Here is an 18,281-nt window from a genome sequence, read left to right on the forward strand (position 1 = left end):
CCCCACCCCGTCTCCTTCCAACGCATTGTCCCCCCCGAAGGCCTGGGGGGCAAGTGTAAGGAGTCAGGACTTTATTCTAAGTGCTTTAGGAGCCACTGAAGGGAATGACATAAATAATTTATATCATAAAGAGATCAGCTTAACTTCTTTGTGGGAAATAAAACGTAAGGGCCAAAAAGTGGAAGGAAGACTAATTAGGAGGCAGTTACACCTCTCAGCCCTCTTACCCCAGCTCTTCCACAGCTATTCACTTGCTTGGCAGCCACTCCCCTTCTCCCTGTGCCTGCAACATGCCAAGCCCTTTCCCTCCTTAAGGCTGTCCACAGCCTGGAACGCTTGTCTTGATGTTAGCACAGCCGGCTCCACATCATTCAGTCCCTACCCTCTCAGAGAACTTTCCTGACCAGGCGGTAGTAATTACAGCTGTTCGCAAACGTCCCATCTCTCTACATAGGGGCACAAAGTAGGATTGCACTTCTCTGCGCCTGGGCAGTTAGTTGTAGCCACGTGACTTGCTTTGGCCAATGAAATGTGGGTGGAAGTGATATACGGCTCCACTGGGTGGAAGCCTACGAGTCACTGTGTGTTTCACCACGATTTTTCTTCGGCCACAGAGACTGGCAGTGTACCAGATAATGGCTCCTCCACTGGCCTGAGACCCAGACTTAGGATGATGATCTTTCAGGGCAGAACTCTCTGCCAACCTACGGACACGTGGCATGAGCAAGAAATCAATGTTCCCTGTTTTAAGTTGCTGAGGCTTTGAGATGGTGACTGCAGCATGCCTAGCCCATCTGGGCTGAAAGAGTCCCTCAGTCCCTTACATCAGCCTGCTTCAGGGCCATCGTGAAATACCACCAAGTGATCATTTCTACTTGCTGGTTTTACTCATTAATTTTGTTTCCCCTCTGCACCCCTCTCCAAACCCCATGAGAGCAGGACTTCTGTTTACCTAGCTTCTAGAAGAGAGCCCAGTACAAGTCACTAGGCAAGTATCTGTTGATTAAACCTCCAGTGCCTTGCACCTAGCATTTGTACCTTATGTGTTAGTTTGCCAAGGCAACTGGAATGCATGGGTCTTGTACTCAGCACATCTGAAGCATCGAGGCCTAAAGCTTCACTCTGCTATTTACCGGTTAGGACAGTTGCTTGGGTTACACCCTTCCCAATTCACAGGAAACCAAGTTTCCCAAAGTCACCATGATTCCTTAGTCAGAAAAAGCTCTGCTAAAGACCACATGCAGCAGATAAACAAAAAGGAATGAAATCTTGGAACCATAAATCATGAGAGTGAAGCCGCCCAGAGTTAGGAGACAGAGTGGAACAAAATTCATTTGGATACTATTTTACCAGTGTTACTTGGCAGACAGTTGCTCTATCTTTTTTACAATTTTCTATGCCAGCTAAATCTAATTCCCCAGAAATGACCAAACCTCCAATTTCACTCTGGTCATAAAATACTGGCATTGAAAAAAAACTTAGTGATTACTTAATTCAGACAACTCCATTTATCAGCTGGCTTGATTCCCTTTATTTGGAAACCTCTTAGGGTCTCACTGTTTTCTGCCAGAGGCTTAGAACGTAAAATTCAAGTTAGAGATTGTTTTGTTTAACGTCTTTACCTTTTTAAACCAAATAGATTTTAAAACATTTTTTTCTAGCATTCCATTATATAATTATAATAGAGCTGTAAAGAAGATCCTCATTATAAAATTAACCCTGCAATATTTTTAGGTTTTATATTTTTGCTCCTCACTTAAAATTTTTCCTTAAGGTTTCAAAATGTCTGAGATATTGAAGAAATAAACTCTTAAAAACTACGAAGTTATTACTGCATCTGTTCTTTCAGGAATTAGCACCCTTTGGTTCTTTAGGGCAGCCAGAAATTAATTATGTTCTACTTATTTAGCTTAGTCTCTTAGACCCTAAGGCTGCATCCTCAGGAAGCAAGTGCATTTTGCCCAAAAAAAGAGCAAATATCAATTCACTAAACATTTGATCTGAAACTATCAACTTTTAATGTCAATAGATGGCAATTTCTGCAATCTTGTCCAAACGAAATTCAATGTTATTAACCAGGTCCTAATCCTGAAGTTCAGGTACTAGGCACTTGCAGGTGAAACTTTTTTTAAAAAATGAGCTCATACCATTTCCCCCACATGCTGAAAATGGGACAGTTTGAATATTGCAAGTCTCTCAAACAAAGCCATATTCATTCACATGCAGGAAATCATTTAGATGTGGTTAAGGAAACAGGAAATTTTTGCATTGGCTTTAATATTTATATTTTAGCAAAATTTTCCTGAACTTGGTAATCATTACTAACACTTCTTATAGTACTATTTACTGCATCTTAAAAATAAAATAACTAAGCAGAAAATGTACAGCTGAAGAAAACTGGATGTCAGTCTATACAATGATTTTTTACTTTCAGCATAACAGACTTTATTTTGGCACTTTAACAAATATTTTGCTTTACAGCAGTGACAAAATATTTGCCAGAAATCTCCTTTTCCTGGCATGGATATTCCAAGCAGTTGTTATTCTACGAACTGAATTTCGCTACGCTTTGCACAGTTAGAGGTATACCCACTACATTCTTAACCTCCGTAACCGAGGGACATTGTGCAGCTTTAAGAAGGTGCTATCACTTCCTTTTAATCACTTCAAAGTGGACTGATTGTGCAAGTGACTGGACAGGAATTTGAGAATTAAGGCCATTAAGAACTGACGTAAACACTGTTCCGAGTGCTGCATTAAAAAAAATTTTTTTTAAATGAGTTCTGTGGCAATTCTGGGGAATGTTCTCTAAATGAAGGATTCATACTTCATTAAAAGTAGACTACGTGTTGGAAAGGTTGCGTTTTTGCTGTCTTCCTACTTTGGCCACTCACAGTTTAAAACAAAATTGGTGGTAAAATAGAAAAAGGAAATGTTCAGTTAGAAGGCAGTCCCCAGACAGGGTACTCTCATATTTCCAGCTCTTGCTCAGGCATCGCTGCTTTCTGGCAATTGCATTCCTAAGCAGTGAGGCCCTCCTTTTAATGCACAGAGCCTCCCTGCCTGACCCTTCTTCCCTACAGTGTGAACTATGGTATTCCATCTATTATCTCTTCGGTTAAGCTTCAGGAGAGATTTGGAGCAGTTTCGAAGGTAAAACAATCTACAGGACTAAACCATAGACACCGATGTCAGGAAAGCCCCCTTTAGTCCTTGGGAATTTATGGTCCTAAAAGTTATTTGCAAGAGCAGGCATTCGTCTCAATATTGCCATCAGCTATCTCCATAAAGGTTGCAAAAGTCACAATTCCCTCTCTGGCGGCCTTTCGATATCTACATTCAAACATACACAGGATGATGATACATTCAGATTTCCTCTGGCCAATTCACAAGTGAATCTGGTAATAAACAGCCTCATCACCGAGCTCTTTGGTTTTTGATTTACAGACACTGTGGAACACTCAGAAATCAAACCCACATCATCCTTGAGAGCAGACAGTCGTTAGCAAAGGGGAGGTGTACATTTGACCGAAAATGTACAAAATTTATAACAGTGACATTTTCAATATTAGGCCACATGATTTATTCAGTAGTTTTTATGTTCCCAAATTACAATTTACGTCTATTCGTAAGACTACAAAAGTTACCATTATAATCGTCTGTTCTTATAAAATACCAACTTTTTTTTTAACTGTTATATATACTCATTAACACCAGTCTGCGAAGAGTTACATAGAATCATAGGCACTTCAAAGGCTTAAAAAGATGTTTACAACTTAAATGCGTTTTTAAGAACAAACACTGATTTTTTCCTTAAGTCCCTACTCGTACCTTCAAATTGCAAGAAATTAACAAATACAGTGGCCAAAGGAATCTGCAGCAACTTCTCAAAATACTGTTATCATCTTTGGGTTTGCTGAGGCTTGTCAGTAACTCAAATCCTCCCAAAAGAAGATCTGATTAGACAGACATGACTAAACAGTTTTGTGGTGATAATCCAATTTTACACATTAATTTGCTCTTGCAAATCTGCCTGAAGCTACAGGTAATGAAAAACAAAGCAAGTGTAAAACGGATAGTCTGACACTTAAAAATTTATACAAAGTGGAAGTTAAAGTTTATATATTTGAAAATCACATATACACTAAATTACCATTATCTGAAATATCCAAAGACAAACTGCACCGTAACAGCTACAAAAGGCATAGAGTTTTGTTTTCTTTTCAAGGGGACAAGAGGGGCAAGCAGAGGAGAGGGAAACAACAGATAAATTAACAAAGTAAGACGAACTTGGTAAGGTCAATCTGAGACATGCAGACTCAAACGAAACAGCTTTCATCTTCAAACCGTAGGATAAAAACAATCTTTTCATATTTGCACATAAAAGTTTAAACCGATTCCATGAACATTGAGGGTTTTTAGAACATAATATTTTGCCACTGCTATTCACAGAACACTGCAGATGTTAAATGTGAATTTTATGTTGTTCTAAAGAAATACATGAGAAGTTTTAAATACAATGGGATTTTATCATTAAAGTGCCAGAATGGCTCTTTAATGAAAAAAAAAAAACAAAAAAAAAAAACAAAGATCTTCATTATTCTATGCAAAAGCTTTATTTTTAAAAGTTCAGTGATCTCATAAATAGAGACACTCAATGGGAGTTTTCACGCATAAAACTCCTTAGTAGGTGCCTTCTGATAAGCGGCACTGGATGGTTTGCGCTCTCCAAGGTCGTAACTTCCTTCATCCTTCTTTCTCATGCGATACACCAACAGCAGGATAAGGAAAATTGCAAAGAGAAAGCCGATAACTCCGCCAGCAATGACAGCTGAAACACACCAGAAGGAAGATTACTCTCAGAAGAGATTCAAGGGTGGCAGAAATTAGCTTTGTCAAGCCCAATCTATCTACACTTTCATAAAAAGCTTAATTTAAAAACCCCAAAACTGGATTCAATGAAGCAACCAGGTAATTATGCAAATCTGACATTCCTCAGGAGGTATAATACTTTCTTTGATTAATATTAATAACATCCCCCAAAAGCCTCAATAAGAAAAATCTGGCTGTGACCTCAACTAATTCCATACTTTAAAACTCTTGAGTCTCTTCGGTATTCACATTTTGTAGTCTAATCTTCTAATTGCTTTTTTCAATGAAAACACAAAACATGATATAATCGACTTAAATTCTGTAAAGGAAAATAAATATGAGGGGCTTCCCTGGTGGCGCAGTGGTTGGGAGTCTGCCTGTCGATGCAGGGGACACGGGTTCGTGCCCCGGTCTGGGAAGATCCCACATGCCGCGGAGCAGCTGGGCCCGTGAGCCATGGCCGCTGAGCCTGTGCATCCGGAGCCTGTGCTCCGCAACGGGAGAGGCCACAACGGTGAGAGGCCCGCGTACCGCAAAAAAAAAAAAAAGCATGCAAATTTCCTTTCTAGTCTTGGATTTGGGACTATCCTCTTTCAGGGATCAAGTGTTGTACAGACATAGAGAACAGATTTGTGGTTGCCAAGGTGGGTGGGGAGAACAGATTTGTGGTTGCCAAGGGGGGTGGGGAGTGGGGGAGGGATGGACTGGGAGCTTGGGATTAGCAGGTGCAAGCTAGTATATGTATGTCTAACTGAATCGCTTTGCTGTACATCAGAAACTAACACAACATTGTCAATCAAATATACTTTAATAAAATAAAATTTTTTTAAAAGGATTAAGTGTTCTAAAATCTTGCAAATCTTCTCCTTTAAAATCCTTTCATCAGTAAGTTACGATTAGAGACAACATCCTTTAATACCTTGGGCACTATATCAATGGCCCTCCCCATAAAGAACCTTTCCTTCTCTTAAATTTGTTTTGAAATCAGGATGAATTACTTGGATGAAGACTGATCGATTTTCATATTCTGCCACCCCCAACGCCCCACTGTTCTGGACCAGCTCAGGCCTTAACTTTCTTCTTCCTGCCTCTCCCCACCCTGCCCAAAAGGCTGGCCAAGGGGGAGGCTGAGGGAGCCGACAGAAAATAAAGACAACATTTGCCTAACTCTTGTCTCTCACTCTGGAATGAGACAGGTGCTCAATATGGTGCTAAGGTAACATCCAGCAAGCTTTGCCGATACCTCTGAATATCACTTAGGCAAATGCTGGCCTATTTAAGGACGTGCCACCTGATCCCCACTGGGCTACTCACCTGCCAGGACTTCTGTTCGTTTAAACAGATTGTCTGAGTGCTTCTCAGTATACACATTTGTAGCCTCTTCAGCTGGGTCCATTTTCCTTTCTGAGTCAGAGAGGTGAACTTTTTCCTTATCAATTTCTTCAGGTGACTGGGGAAAAAAAAAAGATTATGAAGATTTTCTTTTAATGTGCTGGAAAGAAGAAATAGTAGATAAGCACATTCCCAAGTTGGTTCTTTTCAAACACTGAGTTCAGGAAAGAATTGCAATCATCGCTTTGTGTGATGTGCATATCAGTGGGTGAGTCCTATGGTGGACCCACGTTGTTCATGGTTTTATATAACACCCATCACATGCATAGGCAAAATGGATAGTTAGTGAGTTCATAATAATCCTAATGACATGGTTAGGTTGTTTGAGTCGACATTTCGTAAGATCTCTTTCTCACCACCCTTCGGACTTTAGGCCACCATCCCCCTCTGGCTGCTCCAACGCAATAGCACTGCCCCGATTCTCCTCACTCCTTTATCATCTTTTTGCTACACAGGGCACTGTGATGACAGCTTCCTTGTTGGCATTCTCTCCAAGTGTTCTCCCAGGGCTCTGCCTGCTACCAGTCTGTGGCGAGCAGCCCCCAGGCTTTGTCTGTAATGCTCCCCTCTATTTATTCACTCTTACAACACCTTCACCAAACCCTGGATGACAAAGAACTTCAGGGGGCCTGGGTTCTACAAGTAGCTCCTATGTGGTCCTGATCAAGTCATACCACTTTTTTGGACTTCGTTTTCTATATCTGTCCAATGAATGGCACTCTCAGTTTCCTGAGTATTCTGCAAGCCTAAAGTACACTCTTCTCATAGAAAGCCCATCGCTATTTGGATACCTGGTAGAAGGACAGACAGCTGGACAGATGAGAGTATGAATTATCTGGGTTCTAATCTAGGAGCCTTTTCACTATGCATTAGCAGTCGGGGAAGGGTTAGGAAAGGGAAGAGAAAAATAGGTTAATACTAAGGTTTTTGACTAGGGAAAGAGGAAAGCAAGTTCTAGTGGCGAATGAGGTGAGCATAAGTAGCTACTGTGATATTAGAGACTGAATTTAACTCATCCGTATCATCTTTGTCCCATTATTATGACAGATCGCATGAGTCCCCTCAGGTTTTTTCAGTCCCTAAGATCATTTGAGAGAGTTGACCTTCCCTCTGACTCAGCTTCTGATCCAGCAGCCAGGAAGGAGCTTGCATTTCAGGGGGTCTGCGGGTGTGGGAACAGGAGGTCTCCATAGAACTGGGGCCACCACGTACTCACAGGAATGGTCCACCAGTGTACAAACTTCCAGGTGCTCTGGATGGAGCATTCACTCTTTAAATTTAAAAGTTTTATTGTATGAAAGTAAGAGCTTGACTAATAAGAATTCTTCCAATAGTATAGAACTAACCTGAAATACCTTAACTCCTGTATAGATGTACAAAGTGAAAGTACGGAAAGGCAGCAGAGATAATTAAATTAGGCCAATTAAAGATCTGTCACATCCATGTCTGGTTGTTTGGATGCCATGGAAATGTGATGGAAGTAAAAGATGACGAGCAATGCTCTGCTTGAACAAACAACTGTGTTCCTTTTATTCTGTCCCATAACAAACTAGACAGAATATCTATAACAGTGACATTAATGCCACAGTGACGCCCATTCAAAAGCAAAGTCTACTTTAATGGTATCCTAGAGGCAATGTTTAATTTAGCAGTGCCATGTAACGACAAAATAGAAAATTGAATCACCAGTATTAATATTATTCATATTCAGTATTATCATGATAAGTACCTTGAAAAGTGTTTGATACAATGAGTAGCACTCAGTAAATCTCCCACAAATGGATAAATTTTTATTATTACTACATCGAACACAAATGATACCAGCAATACAGTAAAAGATTTGGGGGTCCTTAATTTCTGAGCTCATCTGCCAAACATCTGTCTTCTTTATTTTAATCTGACACAATTATTTCCTTAAAACCAATTCTTAGGGCTTCCCTGGTGGCTCAGTGATTGAGAGTCCGCCTGCCGATGCAGAGGACACGGGTTCGTGCCCCAGTCCGGGAAGATCCCACATGCCACCAAGCGTCTGGGCCCATGAGACATGGCTGCTGAGCCTGCGCGTCTGGAGCCTGTGCTCCGCAACGGGAGAGGCCACAACAGTGAGAGGCCCGCGTACCGCAAAAAAAAAAAAAAGCACAGTCTGTACAATTTTTTAAAAAGGCACCTTTACAATAACCTGAGAACGCAATGGAAAACAAAATACACCTTTGTCTGAGCAGGGATCTTATTCTGTATCTTGTTCAGAGTCGTGGTTTCCACTCTCGGAGCAGCACTGGTGAATGGGATCTTTGGAAGCGGTCGAGATGTGCTCAGCTCTGGACTCTCTCCGTCCTCAGCAGCTCCTGGCAAAATAAGCGAAGATGAGCTAAGCCCACGAATCAGGACACAGATTTCTACAGTATCAGACAACATTGTCTAAGGCTGAGGATGACAGAGCCATGTTCTCTCAAAACACCTGCTCCTCAAGAACTTAGCACAAACCTTCCTGCAGTCTTCATAGCAGTGAAGAGTGATTTCAAGGTGGATCTGTGGGGAGCCTGGCATTTTTTTCTAGATTATTATTATCCTGAATGCTCTCAAGTAGCCCTTCTTTTACTTCCATGTTCAGTCTGTCCTACTCAAGAGATTTCTTCCCTTCTGTGCTGAAAGGTGCTACATTTTCCATTTTAAAACATATCCACCACAAAAAAGGAACACGGACTCTTTTATCTGTGTGAGCTGCTGTCCTCTCTCCCCTTTTTACAACCAGATTTTTCTAGTGGTGGCGTGCAGACTCACCAGCCTCTTCCCTCACCATCTACTCCACTCTGTGCTCTACTGCCCCTAGTCAGGTGTCCCCTGTCACCACACTACTGGTACTGTTTTGTGAAGGTCACCATTCCCCTCCACGTTCCATAGCCAGTGGCATTTTCCAGAGTCCTCATCTAATTGAACCTCCTAGCGCCACTGGACACTTGTCAACTCTCACCTCCTTCTTGATATACTACCTTTGGGTTTCTATGGCTTTGACTTCCTGGCTTTCTCCCCTCACCTCTCTGGCTATTTCTAAGTCTCCTTTGCAGGCTCATTCTCTTCTACCTGGACACAAAATATGAAGAGTTCCTTAAGGCTGAACGCTAGGCTGCTTCTTACTCCACACTTCCTCTCTCACCCATGGCTTCAATTACCATCTAAAGACAAATGAAACCTAAATTGACATCATTAGCTTCTACCACTCCTCTGAAATGTAGACCTACATATCCACTGGCCTACTTGGCATTTTCACTTGAATGACTCAAAGGTAACATATACATCTCTATCATGTTCAAAATACAACTCACGGAACAGACTTGTGGTTGCCAAGGGACAGGGGGTTGGGGAGGGAAGGATTGGGAGTCTGGGATTAGCAGATGCAAACTATTATGTAGAGAATGGATAAACAACAAGGTCCTACTGTATAGCACAGAGAGCTATATTCAATATCTTGTGATAAACTATAATGGAAAAGAATATTGAAAAAGAATGTATGTGTGTGTGTGTGTATATCTAATTATATACTGAATCACTTTGCTGTACAGCAGAAATTAACACAACATTGTAAATCAACTATACTTCAATAAAATTAAAAAAAAATAGAACTCATGATCTCCTTGCCTCTCCCCTCTACAAACCTGGTCTTCTCCCTATATTATCTTACAGTGAATGGAACCCTCCATTCCTATAAATCACAGCTCTGGCCCCTTCCCCTCTTCCTTACCACCATATTGAATCCATCACCCAGTTCTGTGGATTTTACCTTTTCATTATGTCTTCACTCTTACACCTTTCTATGGTTCCAGGGCCACCGCCCTCATCCAAACCATTGTAATCTTCCTATCAATCACTATACCTACCTTCTTCCTAACAGCTCCCTTTCAGTCCACTGTCCACAAACTGGCTGTGACCACATCATCCTCCTGTTTAAAGCTATTACAATGGCACTCCACTGAATTCAAGATGAATAGAAAATGCCTCAACCTAGCCTTGTGTGGTCTAGCCCCGGCCTACCTTTCCAGCTTCCTACAGCATCATTTTCCCTGCTGTCCCCTGTGCTCCAGCTGTGGTCCCCAATCTCTGGCCAGAAGCCTTTGCTTAGTTAATTCCTTCTCACCTCCAGACCTCAGCACAAATGTCATTCCTTGGAGAAGGCCTCCCTTCCATATTAGATTAAAGTCTTCGTTAAGTGGTTTTTTAACACCACCTTTCTTACCCTAAGATTGCATTTATCAAAAGTTTGTAATGATGCATTTGTTTGTGTAATGATTGACTGAAGTTTCCCCTACAAGACTGAAGCTCCATATGGCCAAGGGATTGTTCGCCAAGTGCCTAACAGAGTCCCAACACCTCCAGACTCTGACCCAGTATTTGTGCAGTAAGGACTGACAACTGACTGCCAGCTGGGCACTATGTTTTTTTGTTCATTTGTTTTGCTTTTTTATCAGAAGAATTTGAGAATTTCTCACATTCAAATATAACATTCTTTTTTTTTTAAACATCTTTATGGAGTATAATTGCTTTACAATGGTGTGTTAGTTTCTGCTGTATAACAAAGTGAATCAGTTATACATAAACATATATCCCCATATCTCCTCCCTCTTGCGTCTCCCTCCTACCCTCCCTATCCCACCCCTCTAGGTCACAAAGCACTGAGCTGATCTCCCTGTGCTATGCGGCTGCTTCCCACTAGCTATCTATTTTACATTTGGTAATGTATATATGTCCATGCCACTCTCTCACTTCGTCCCAGCTTCCCCTTCCCCCTCCCCGTGTCCTCAAGTCCATCCCCTACGTCTGCATCTTTATTCCTGTCCTGCCCCTAGGCAATCTTGAGAAAGAAACACAGAGATGGAGGAATTAGCCTCCCGGACTTCAGACTATAACATTCTTTTTTTTTTTTTTTTTTTTTTTTATAACATTCTTTTTAAGCTGACCATTCGTCAAATTTGTAACAACTGAAAAAAAACTCAGTCTGTAACTCGAGCTAACCTGCTTCCTCGGACAGGAACAAATGATGAATAGCCCCAAATTCCTCACAGAAGCATGTTACAATAACAAGCGGTTCAAAAAGCAAGAGGTAAGATACTGGGAATAGTGCAAAGCTATGAATAAGGCTCATTTAAAAAATATTTTGATATATCGACTGCCTCTGGCACGTACACTCATTATACAGAGAAGAAATGGTGAGGGTCTATTGGAACAAATGTTGGATTTGGCATTAAACAAACAGTACTGATTCTGGCATTTATTTTCTCTGTGACCTTGGGCAAATAACGTTTGAGTCAGTTTCTTCACCTGTAAAATGGGGATAACAACAACTAAGTCTCAGAGGTGCAAATATAATATGTATATTTGAAAGCATTCTGTATACATAAAATGTTACATAAATGTAAGTCATTAATAATGATGGCTCCAAATACACTGCTCTTTCATATCAGTCTCCCCAATTTTCCATCAAAGTTTTATACATAATATGATTAATTTGCTTCTTACAAAAAAATTCAATGAGAAATGAAAAATTTTCAATTAAGGGCTTTCAAGACTCCCTTGGCTCACAAGAGTTACAAATACGAACTGCCAAATTAGGAGTGTGGAGAATTTGTTGTGAGAGAAGAGATTTTGTAAAGTAGAAAATTCCCTCAAGTTGGCACTTCTTAAATTAGAGATAGGTGAGTGACCCACCTCAGAGGCTCCTCCACTGCATTTATTATCTTTATTAAAAAGATTGACCCTCCTGCCCAAACCAGTAATCTGGGGACCCCCTTTCAGCCCGCTTTGCCTGAGACATGCTAGCCCAGAGCCCAAAGCTCGTTTCCACCTGGGAAACTCATGCTTACACTTTTATGCCCAGAATCAGTGTCATCCCCTTTCCATCCATTGTGGAACTGTTTCTTTCTCTATGTTTCCACTGTTCACTAAGTCTCTTCTTTTTAAAAAATAACATTTTCTTCTACTTATAAAAAGAATACATATTTTTAAAAAATACATTTTTCATGGATGATATTGGGAAACAGAAATACAGGAAGGAATAAATAAAATTATTCCACTACCAGAGAAATCATCATTAGATTTTATTTACTGAAGTGTTCCTAGCACCTAGAATGGTGTCTGTTCCCCCGTGTTATGGGTCATTATTAAATAGTTATGGAATGAATTGAATAAATATCTGCATATCATCTCCTAATGAGTTTTTCACCTCTTAGATGACAGTTCCACCCTCCAAGGACTCTTGCACTCTCAGAATGTTCCTTTTTCAAAGTATCCTCTTCTTGTTTCAACATTAAAGAGCCTTATCTCTCCAACTGTAATAAGTTTTTCTGTAAGTTCTCTTCTCACGGTGAGTTTCTGTTCTCTTCCAATTTGGGGGTGTGGGAAGGTCTCTATCTTTCAGAAGTTACAAGTTCTCCTCTAAATGTCTGGGGAGCCTTGGTTGTCTTCTTTTTTTTTTTTTTTTTTTTTCTTTTTGCGGTATGCAGGCCTCTCACTGCTGTGGCCTCCCCCGTTGCGGAGCACAGGCTCCGGATGCGCAGGCCCAGCGGCCATGGCTCACGGGCCCAGCCGCTCCGCGGCATATGGGATCCTCCCAGACCGGGGCACGAACCCGTATCCCCTGCATCGGCAGGCGGACTCTCAACCACTGCGCCACCAGGGAGGCCCTTGGTTGTCTTCTTGTATTTAAGAAGGAAAGGCTGAGAAGCTGACTAGAAGTTCTGAGCACACAGGAGAGGTCTGTCAAATGTTAGCATCATCAGTTAGATAGACTTGTGTGTTTTGTTGGAGAAATTGCCAAGCCAGTATCTTGGAGTTGGTCCAATTTCCTGGAGAGGGTAAAGGCCAGCCCGTCAGTGTTCTAGGAACTGACTGGGAGAAGACAACTGGGAATATCTCTGCATTAAATAACTCTTAATCTGAGAACTTGTATTTCCTGTTTTCAGTGTGGGGTCCCTTGCCCCATCTGTGCCTGGTACACTCCCAGTCCAAAGACCCTCTGTTTTATCTTCCCCAGATAATAAACCTCCAGTTTTCTCCTGAGGTTGGGAGCACCAGTCCCTTTGCTGTGTTATGGTGGGAAGGAATTAGGAAATCTACCTGCATCTTGAACAGACTTTCAACTAATCATCCTGAGTTTAGTACTATTTTCACGCTCCATCTAGTGCCATGAATTCTGGGGCCCTGCGAGGATTCTATTGTGTAAAGTGGTTGCCTCTTGGCTCTCCTCACCCCCACTACTGGCTAACTCAGCTTTCTCACGTCTGCCAAGTCTGTTACTACTAGCCCATCTGCTTCCCAGCTTTCAAAACATTGTGGCGTTTGTCTCCTGTACTGTTTTGTTTGTCCTTGTGAGTTTAGGCCCAATTCCTTTATTGTTGGTTTAGTTGCGTATTGAAAGGTATGTGTGTTCAATCTGCCATCTTTAACCAGAACTCTGCATTTCACTCTTACATTTTTGTTTTATAGCACCTTCTTATGTTATATCACCCATGACAAGGTATAACAATGATTTTTTTCTCATTTCTACATTTTTCTCATCAGACTCTTGGTTCCTTGAGGACAAGGACCTAGTTTTTCATCTGTGTCCCAAGAACATGGCCTAGTGTCTGGTCCACAGTGAATGCCCATGAAACATTTAAGTGAATGGTTGAAGTTTTCATGTCTGCCAATGTCCACCCCTGAGTGCACATATATAGTCTGGTACCATCTTCTCAGCTGGGAAGCATCCTCTAGGCCTCTGGCCATTTCCCTCCAGTCCCTTTGCTCTTCCACTGGATAGCATGACGGGAGTGAGGACAGAGGGAACGAAACCCTCTGGCCAAAACCCGGAGGATCCCAGTCTCCAGCTGGGACTGGGCATCAGTTAGGCAGGGTCTCCTCATTCTGGAGTAGAGTTGTGAGACACAAGGAGGCAGTAGAGCAAAGGAGTGGAAGAGAACACACTCTCAAGCCCAACTCCCTGGCCCCCATCCCAGCTCCATTTCTTTCCAACAGTGTGATCTGAGGCAAGTTATTCAATCTCCCTGAGCCTCAGGGTTTTTCATGTGAAAAATGGAGATAATACAATCTCTCTTTACAGAGATGTTATAAGACTAGGAACAGTGCCTGACATGCAGTAAGGGCTTTACAAATTTTAGTTACAGCTTCTATTACCTTTAAGCTGAAAATCAACATCCCCAGTGCACTGCAAGGAGGTTTCCAAAATCCAGAATGATACACTTCTTCTTTTTTTTTTTAATTAATTAATTTATTTTTTAAATTTATTTTATTTTTGGCTGTGTTGGGTTTTCGTTGCTGCGTGCGGGCTTTCTCTAGTTGTGGTGAGCGGGGGCTACTCTTCATTGCGGTATGTGGGCTTCTCATTGCGATGGCTTCTCTTGCTGTGGAGCACGGGCTCTAGGCGCATGGGCTTCAGTAGTTGCAGCACACGGACTCAGTAGTTGTGGCTCACGGGCTCTAGAGCGCAGGCTCAGTAGTTGTGGTGCAGAGGCTTAGTTGTTCTGCGGTATGTGGGATCTTACCAGACCAGGGCTCAAACCCGTGTCCCCTGCACTGTCAGGTGGATTCTGAACCACTGTGCCACCAGGGAAGCCCCAGAATGATACACTTCTTTGTAGCAATGATCTGTCTGAGGCTGGAGCCAAGGCAGAAGCAATGTGGGACCACATTTAAGCCTCAGCTCGATCCGTCTGATGAGTGGTTCAGGATTTCAAATGATCCACTCCAATCCCCTTTCACCTGGATGGGGGGGAGTGGGGGAGGAGAGGTGCTGCCAGAGGAGCAGGACTGAACCTGAGTCCTTATATTAAACTTAGGGACAATCTTGGCAGAAATCAGCAAAATGACTTGGACAACCTCCACAAATTTCTAACAACTCTTAGATTCTAAGATCTGTGAAATGGGGACCAAAATGTATACATATTTATTATTTCCTGGGACATTTTGAAGAAGACAGTTACAAAGCACTTTTGAGGTGCTAACGAAAAAAAAAGAAGTGCCATGAGTGAACGTTATTAATAGAGTTGTGGACTATGGAGAACAACTTTTCACACTCTTCCTGCATGTGCGTTATATACCACTTTCCCCAGAATAACTAGTTTTACATGAGGGCTATTTTTACATGAGGACTGCATTGTAAGCTCATTGTTACTAGGTCAGCCACCACCTCTCTTGTCTTTCTCAGACTTGTTGTTTTCCAACCTAAAACACTCACTCTTATGTAGCTAGAGCTCTCCCAAAGACACAACTGATTTTAATTTCCTCTGGGTCATTCTGAAGCCCAGGCCGATCTGATTGTGAGACATCTACATTCAGCGTAACTTTTACCAAATGTTGAACAGAAAATGAAAACTCAGATCAAGGAAGATCCTGGATAAGACTTGCCTAGCATGCTGCTGACTTCGAGTTCCTGACTGGATCATTAACATATGCACAAGCTCTTCTTTCTCTGCTGCCTGGGGTCCAATCCTGGCACAGGTGAAACATTTCCCAGGTATGGTAGACTGCAAAATTGGCCAAATCCTTTATTCCCCCTTGTATCCACATCCTCTGCAATGTGGCCCTGCAGCTCTTTTCATTAAGAGGCGGACTCTGGCCTCGCCTTATAACTGGCTCTGACCCATCAAATATGGTAGTGAAATTGTGCCAGTTCTAAGCCTTGGCTTCAGAAGATTTTGCTCATTCCTGCTTGCTGTCTTGGAATCTCTGCCTCCTCCCTGTGGACAAATGGCTGGCCTTCTGGAGGATGAGAGACTGCATGACCAGAGCCAAGTCTGTCCCATTGTCCCAGAGATATGACAGAATCCAGAAAGATCAGCAAAGCTGCAAACCCAACCTGCAACTGACAATTGACATGTGAAGGAGCCCAGTCAGGCCAGCCTAAATTTCCACCCTGCAGAGTAATGAGCTAAATAAAATGACTGTTGTTTTTAGCCACTACACTTCGGGGTGGTTTGTTACGAGTCATTACTTCAGTGATAGATAACTGATACACCACTGGAGTTGAGGATATCACTGTACAATCATTTTACCTGGCTACTACGTTCTCCCTCCTACACTTGAGCAATACACTAGGAGTAAGAAAGTATAACTCTTCTCGGTCTCACCTATAATATTTAAGGTAGGGTTGGCAGCTGTATGAAACCATTGTCTCAGGGATCTCTTTCAGGGTGGTTTTCATGACATCGCTCTGAAAGTGTTAATAATAAAATTAAAAGCTAATGTTGACAGAACACTGACTACATGCCAAGCAGCATACTCTAAGAGCTACAGATGTGTCAACCCCTTGAGCCTCACGACAAACCTATGTGGGAGGGACTATTATTACCTTCCATTCTATAAATGAGGAAACTGAGGTTCAGCCAAGTTAAATACATTCCCAAGATCTCACAGCTCAAGTGGCGGGGAGCTAGAATTCACACCCAGATGCTGTGACTCCACAGAGCATGCTCTTAACCATTGTGCATACCTCCTGTCTCCTCGAAGTAAGTTCCACTAGTGTGTGTGTGTGTGTGTGTGCATGCGTGCACACACACATGTGCTTACACAAGCGCAGAGAACAGAGGTGAGTGTGGACGTAGCCTGCCTTACCCGAGCCTGATGCAGAAGCATAGTCATCGTCATCAATAGGATACACTCCTGAAGCTTCTTCAATGGAGCTGTTGTCAAGGTACATGTCTTTATCAGATGTCAGCTCTGCCCGCTGAGAAAGGAGAGAGAAGGGATTCAGGATGGTGAGAAATTAGGAAATGAGCTTATTCAACTCACTGTGCAGGTTTACACCTCGGCGACTACCCGTCCCTCTCCCCTGTTCCTTGGAACCCACATTTCTGGCCCTACCCCTCCTTAGGACACCCTGACAACTCATATTACGTCAAGGGCTGACCACAGACAAATGCCCCTGAGGGAAGCCTACAGAACCTAACTCAGTAACATGAAGATGGCTCAGAGGCCGAAGCACCTATCACGGGCTTATCTCCTTACGTCCCACTAAACCTGTCTGAGTTCCAGGGCCCCCCAGTGCTAGTGGGAACTATCTGAGGCATTCCTGTTGTCACAAAGTCACCGTGAGGCTCCTTTACTGGAAAAGATACAAGACATTCAAATCATTTAAGACTTTCTTGGGGATGTATTAGGGTGCTTGGGCAAAATCACCACCCAGAGATCCGTCAAGGCCCCTTGGATGTTTGCAGGCCTGGCCACACTCAGAGAGGCATCACCGCAGCCAGGAGCTCGTGGTGGCGGGCAGGCTGTCACAGGGCTTCCTGCCACAGCCCAGATGCATTCAGATGCCAGCACCATACCCCTTGAGGAGCAGGGCCTGTGAGGCTCATGGACCAGGGCGACAGCCCACCGTGAGCCGCGTCTGGGGCTCATGGGCTTAGCAGAGCCTTAATGACAAATGCAGATAAAACCACATGAGCACATTCTTTTTATATTCCTGGCACTTGGTAACAGCAAATCACACAGTGAATATGGAGAAGGATCATTCACTAAGTCGACCAGTTCCACAGCTTCTTAGCTCTTCGGTAAGAATTTTAGTATTACAATTCAACCTAATCCTACCAAGAAAGCAAGTCGCATGAATTGGAGGCCGAGTAGATGTATAATTTTTTCTTAAATGGTTTCAGTAAATTGATATTTTACCACCAGTATCTCATGAAAGCCCAGAAACAAATACAGCAATCTGTCAGCTTCTAAAACAACATCTGTGTTTGGAAAAAGGCAACACTCATTATTGTCCTATTTTTTAAAATCCAATGGAATGTCTCTTCCTAATAGGAATGACAAAAAAATGTTTCCCTCACGACAGAGGCTTTCATTAGATTTCCTTTAAAGCCTTCTGTTCCAGCTGTCACTGGCACTGGAACCTTCCTAGGAGGATGCTGGCCCCGCCCCCCATCAGAGCAACACCATCTTCCCTCACGTTTCGGCCGCTGGCTGGAGAGGCTGAAGTGTCCTAAACCCGAGTCTGTGTTCTCTCCAGGAGTCAGGGACAACTGACGGGA

The 18,281-nt window shown here is 42.6% G+C and overlaps 1 protein-coding gene across 1 annotated transcript in view; it reads right to left on the reverse strand.

Annotated features, from left to right (window-relative positions):
* Positions 1–3,559: 3,559 nt before the first annotated feature.
* SDC2 (syndecan 2) overlaps positions 3,560–18,281 on the reverse strand; it is a 110,625-nt gene continuing 95,903 nt past the window's right edge. The window contains exons 2-5 of the mRNA XM_082601617.1: positions 16,864–16,975; positions 8,473–8,609; positions 6,187–6,322; positions 3,560–4,831 (exon numbers count right to left, since the gene is read on the reverse strand). Of these exons, the coding sequence (XP_082457743.1) occupies positions 4,668–4,831; positions 6,187–6,322; positions 8,473–8,609; positions 16,864–16,975 (549 nt within the window). The 3' untranslated portion in view covers positions 3,560–4,667. The remainder of the gene's footprint in view (positions 4,832–6,186; positions 6,323–8,472; positions 8,610–16,863; positions 16,976–18,281) is intronic.

The sequence above is a fragment of the Mesoplodon mirus genome (genome assembly GCF_964341445.2).
Source record: "Mesoplodon mirus genome assembly, chromosome: 16".
Lineage (NCBI taxonomy): Eukaryota > Metazoa > Chordata > Mammalia > Artiodactyla > Ziphiidae > Mesoplodon > Mesoplodon mirus.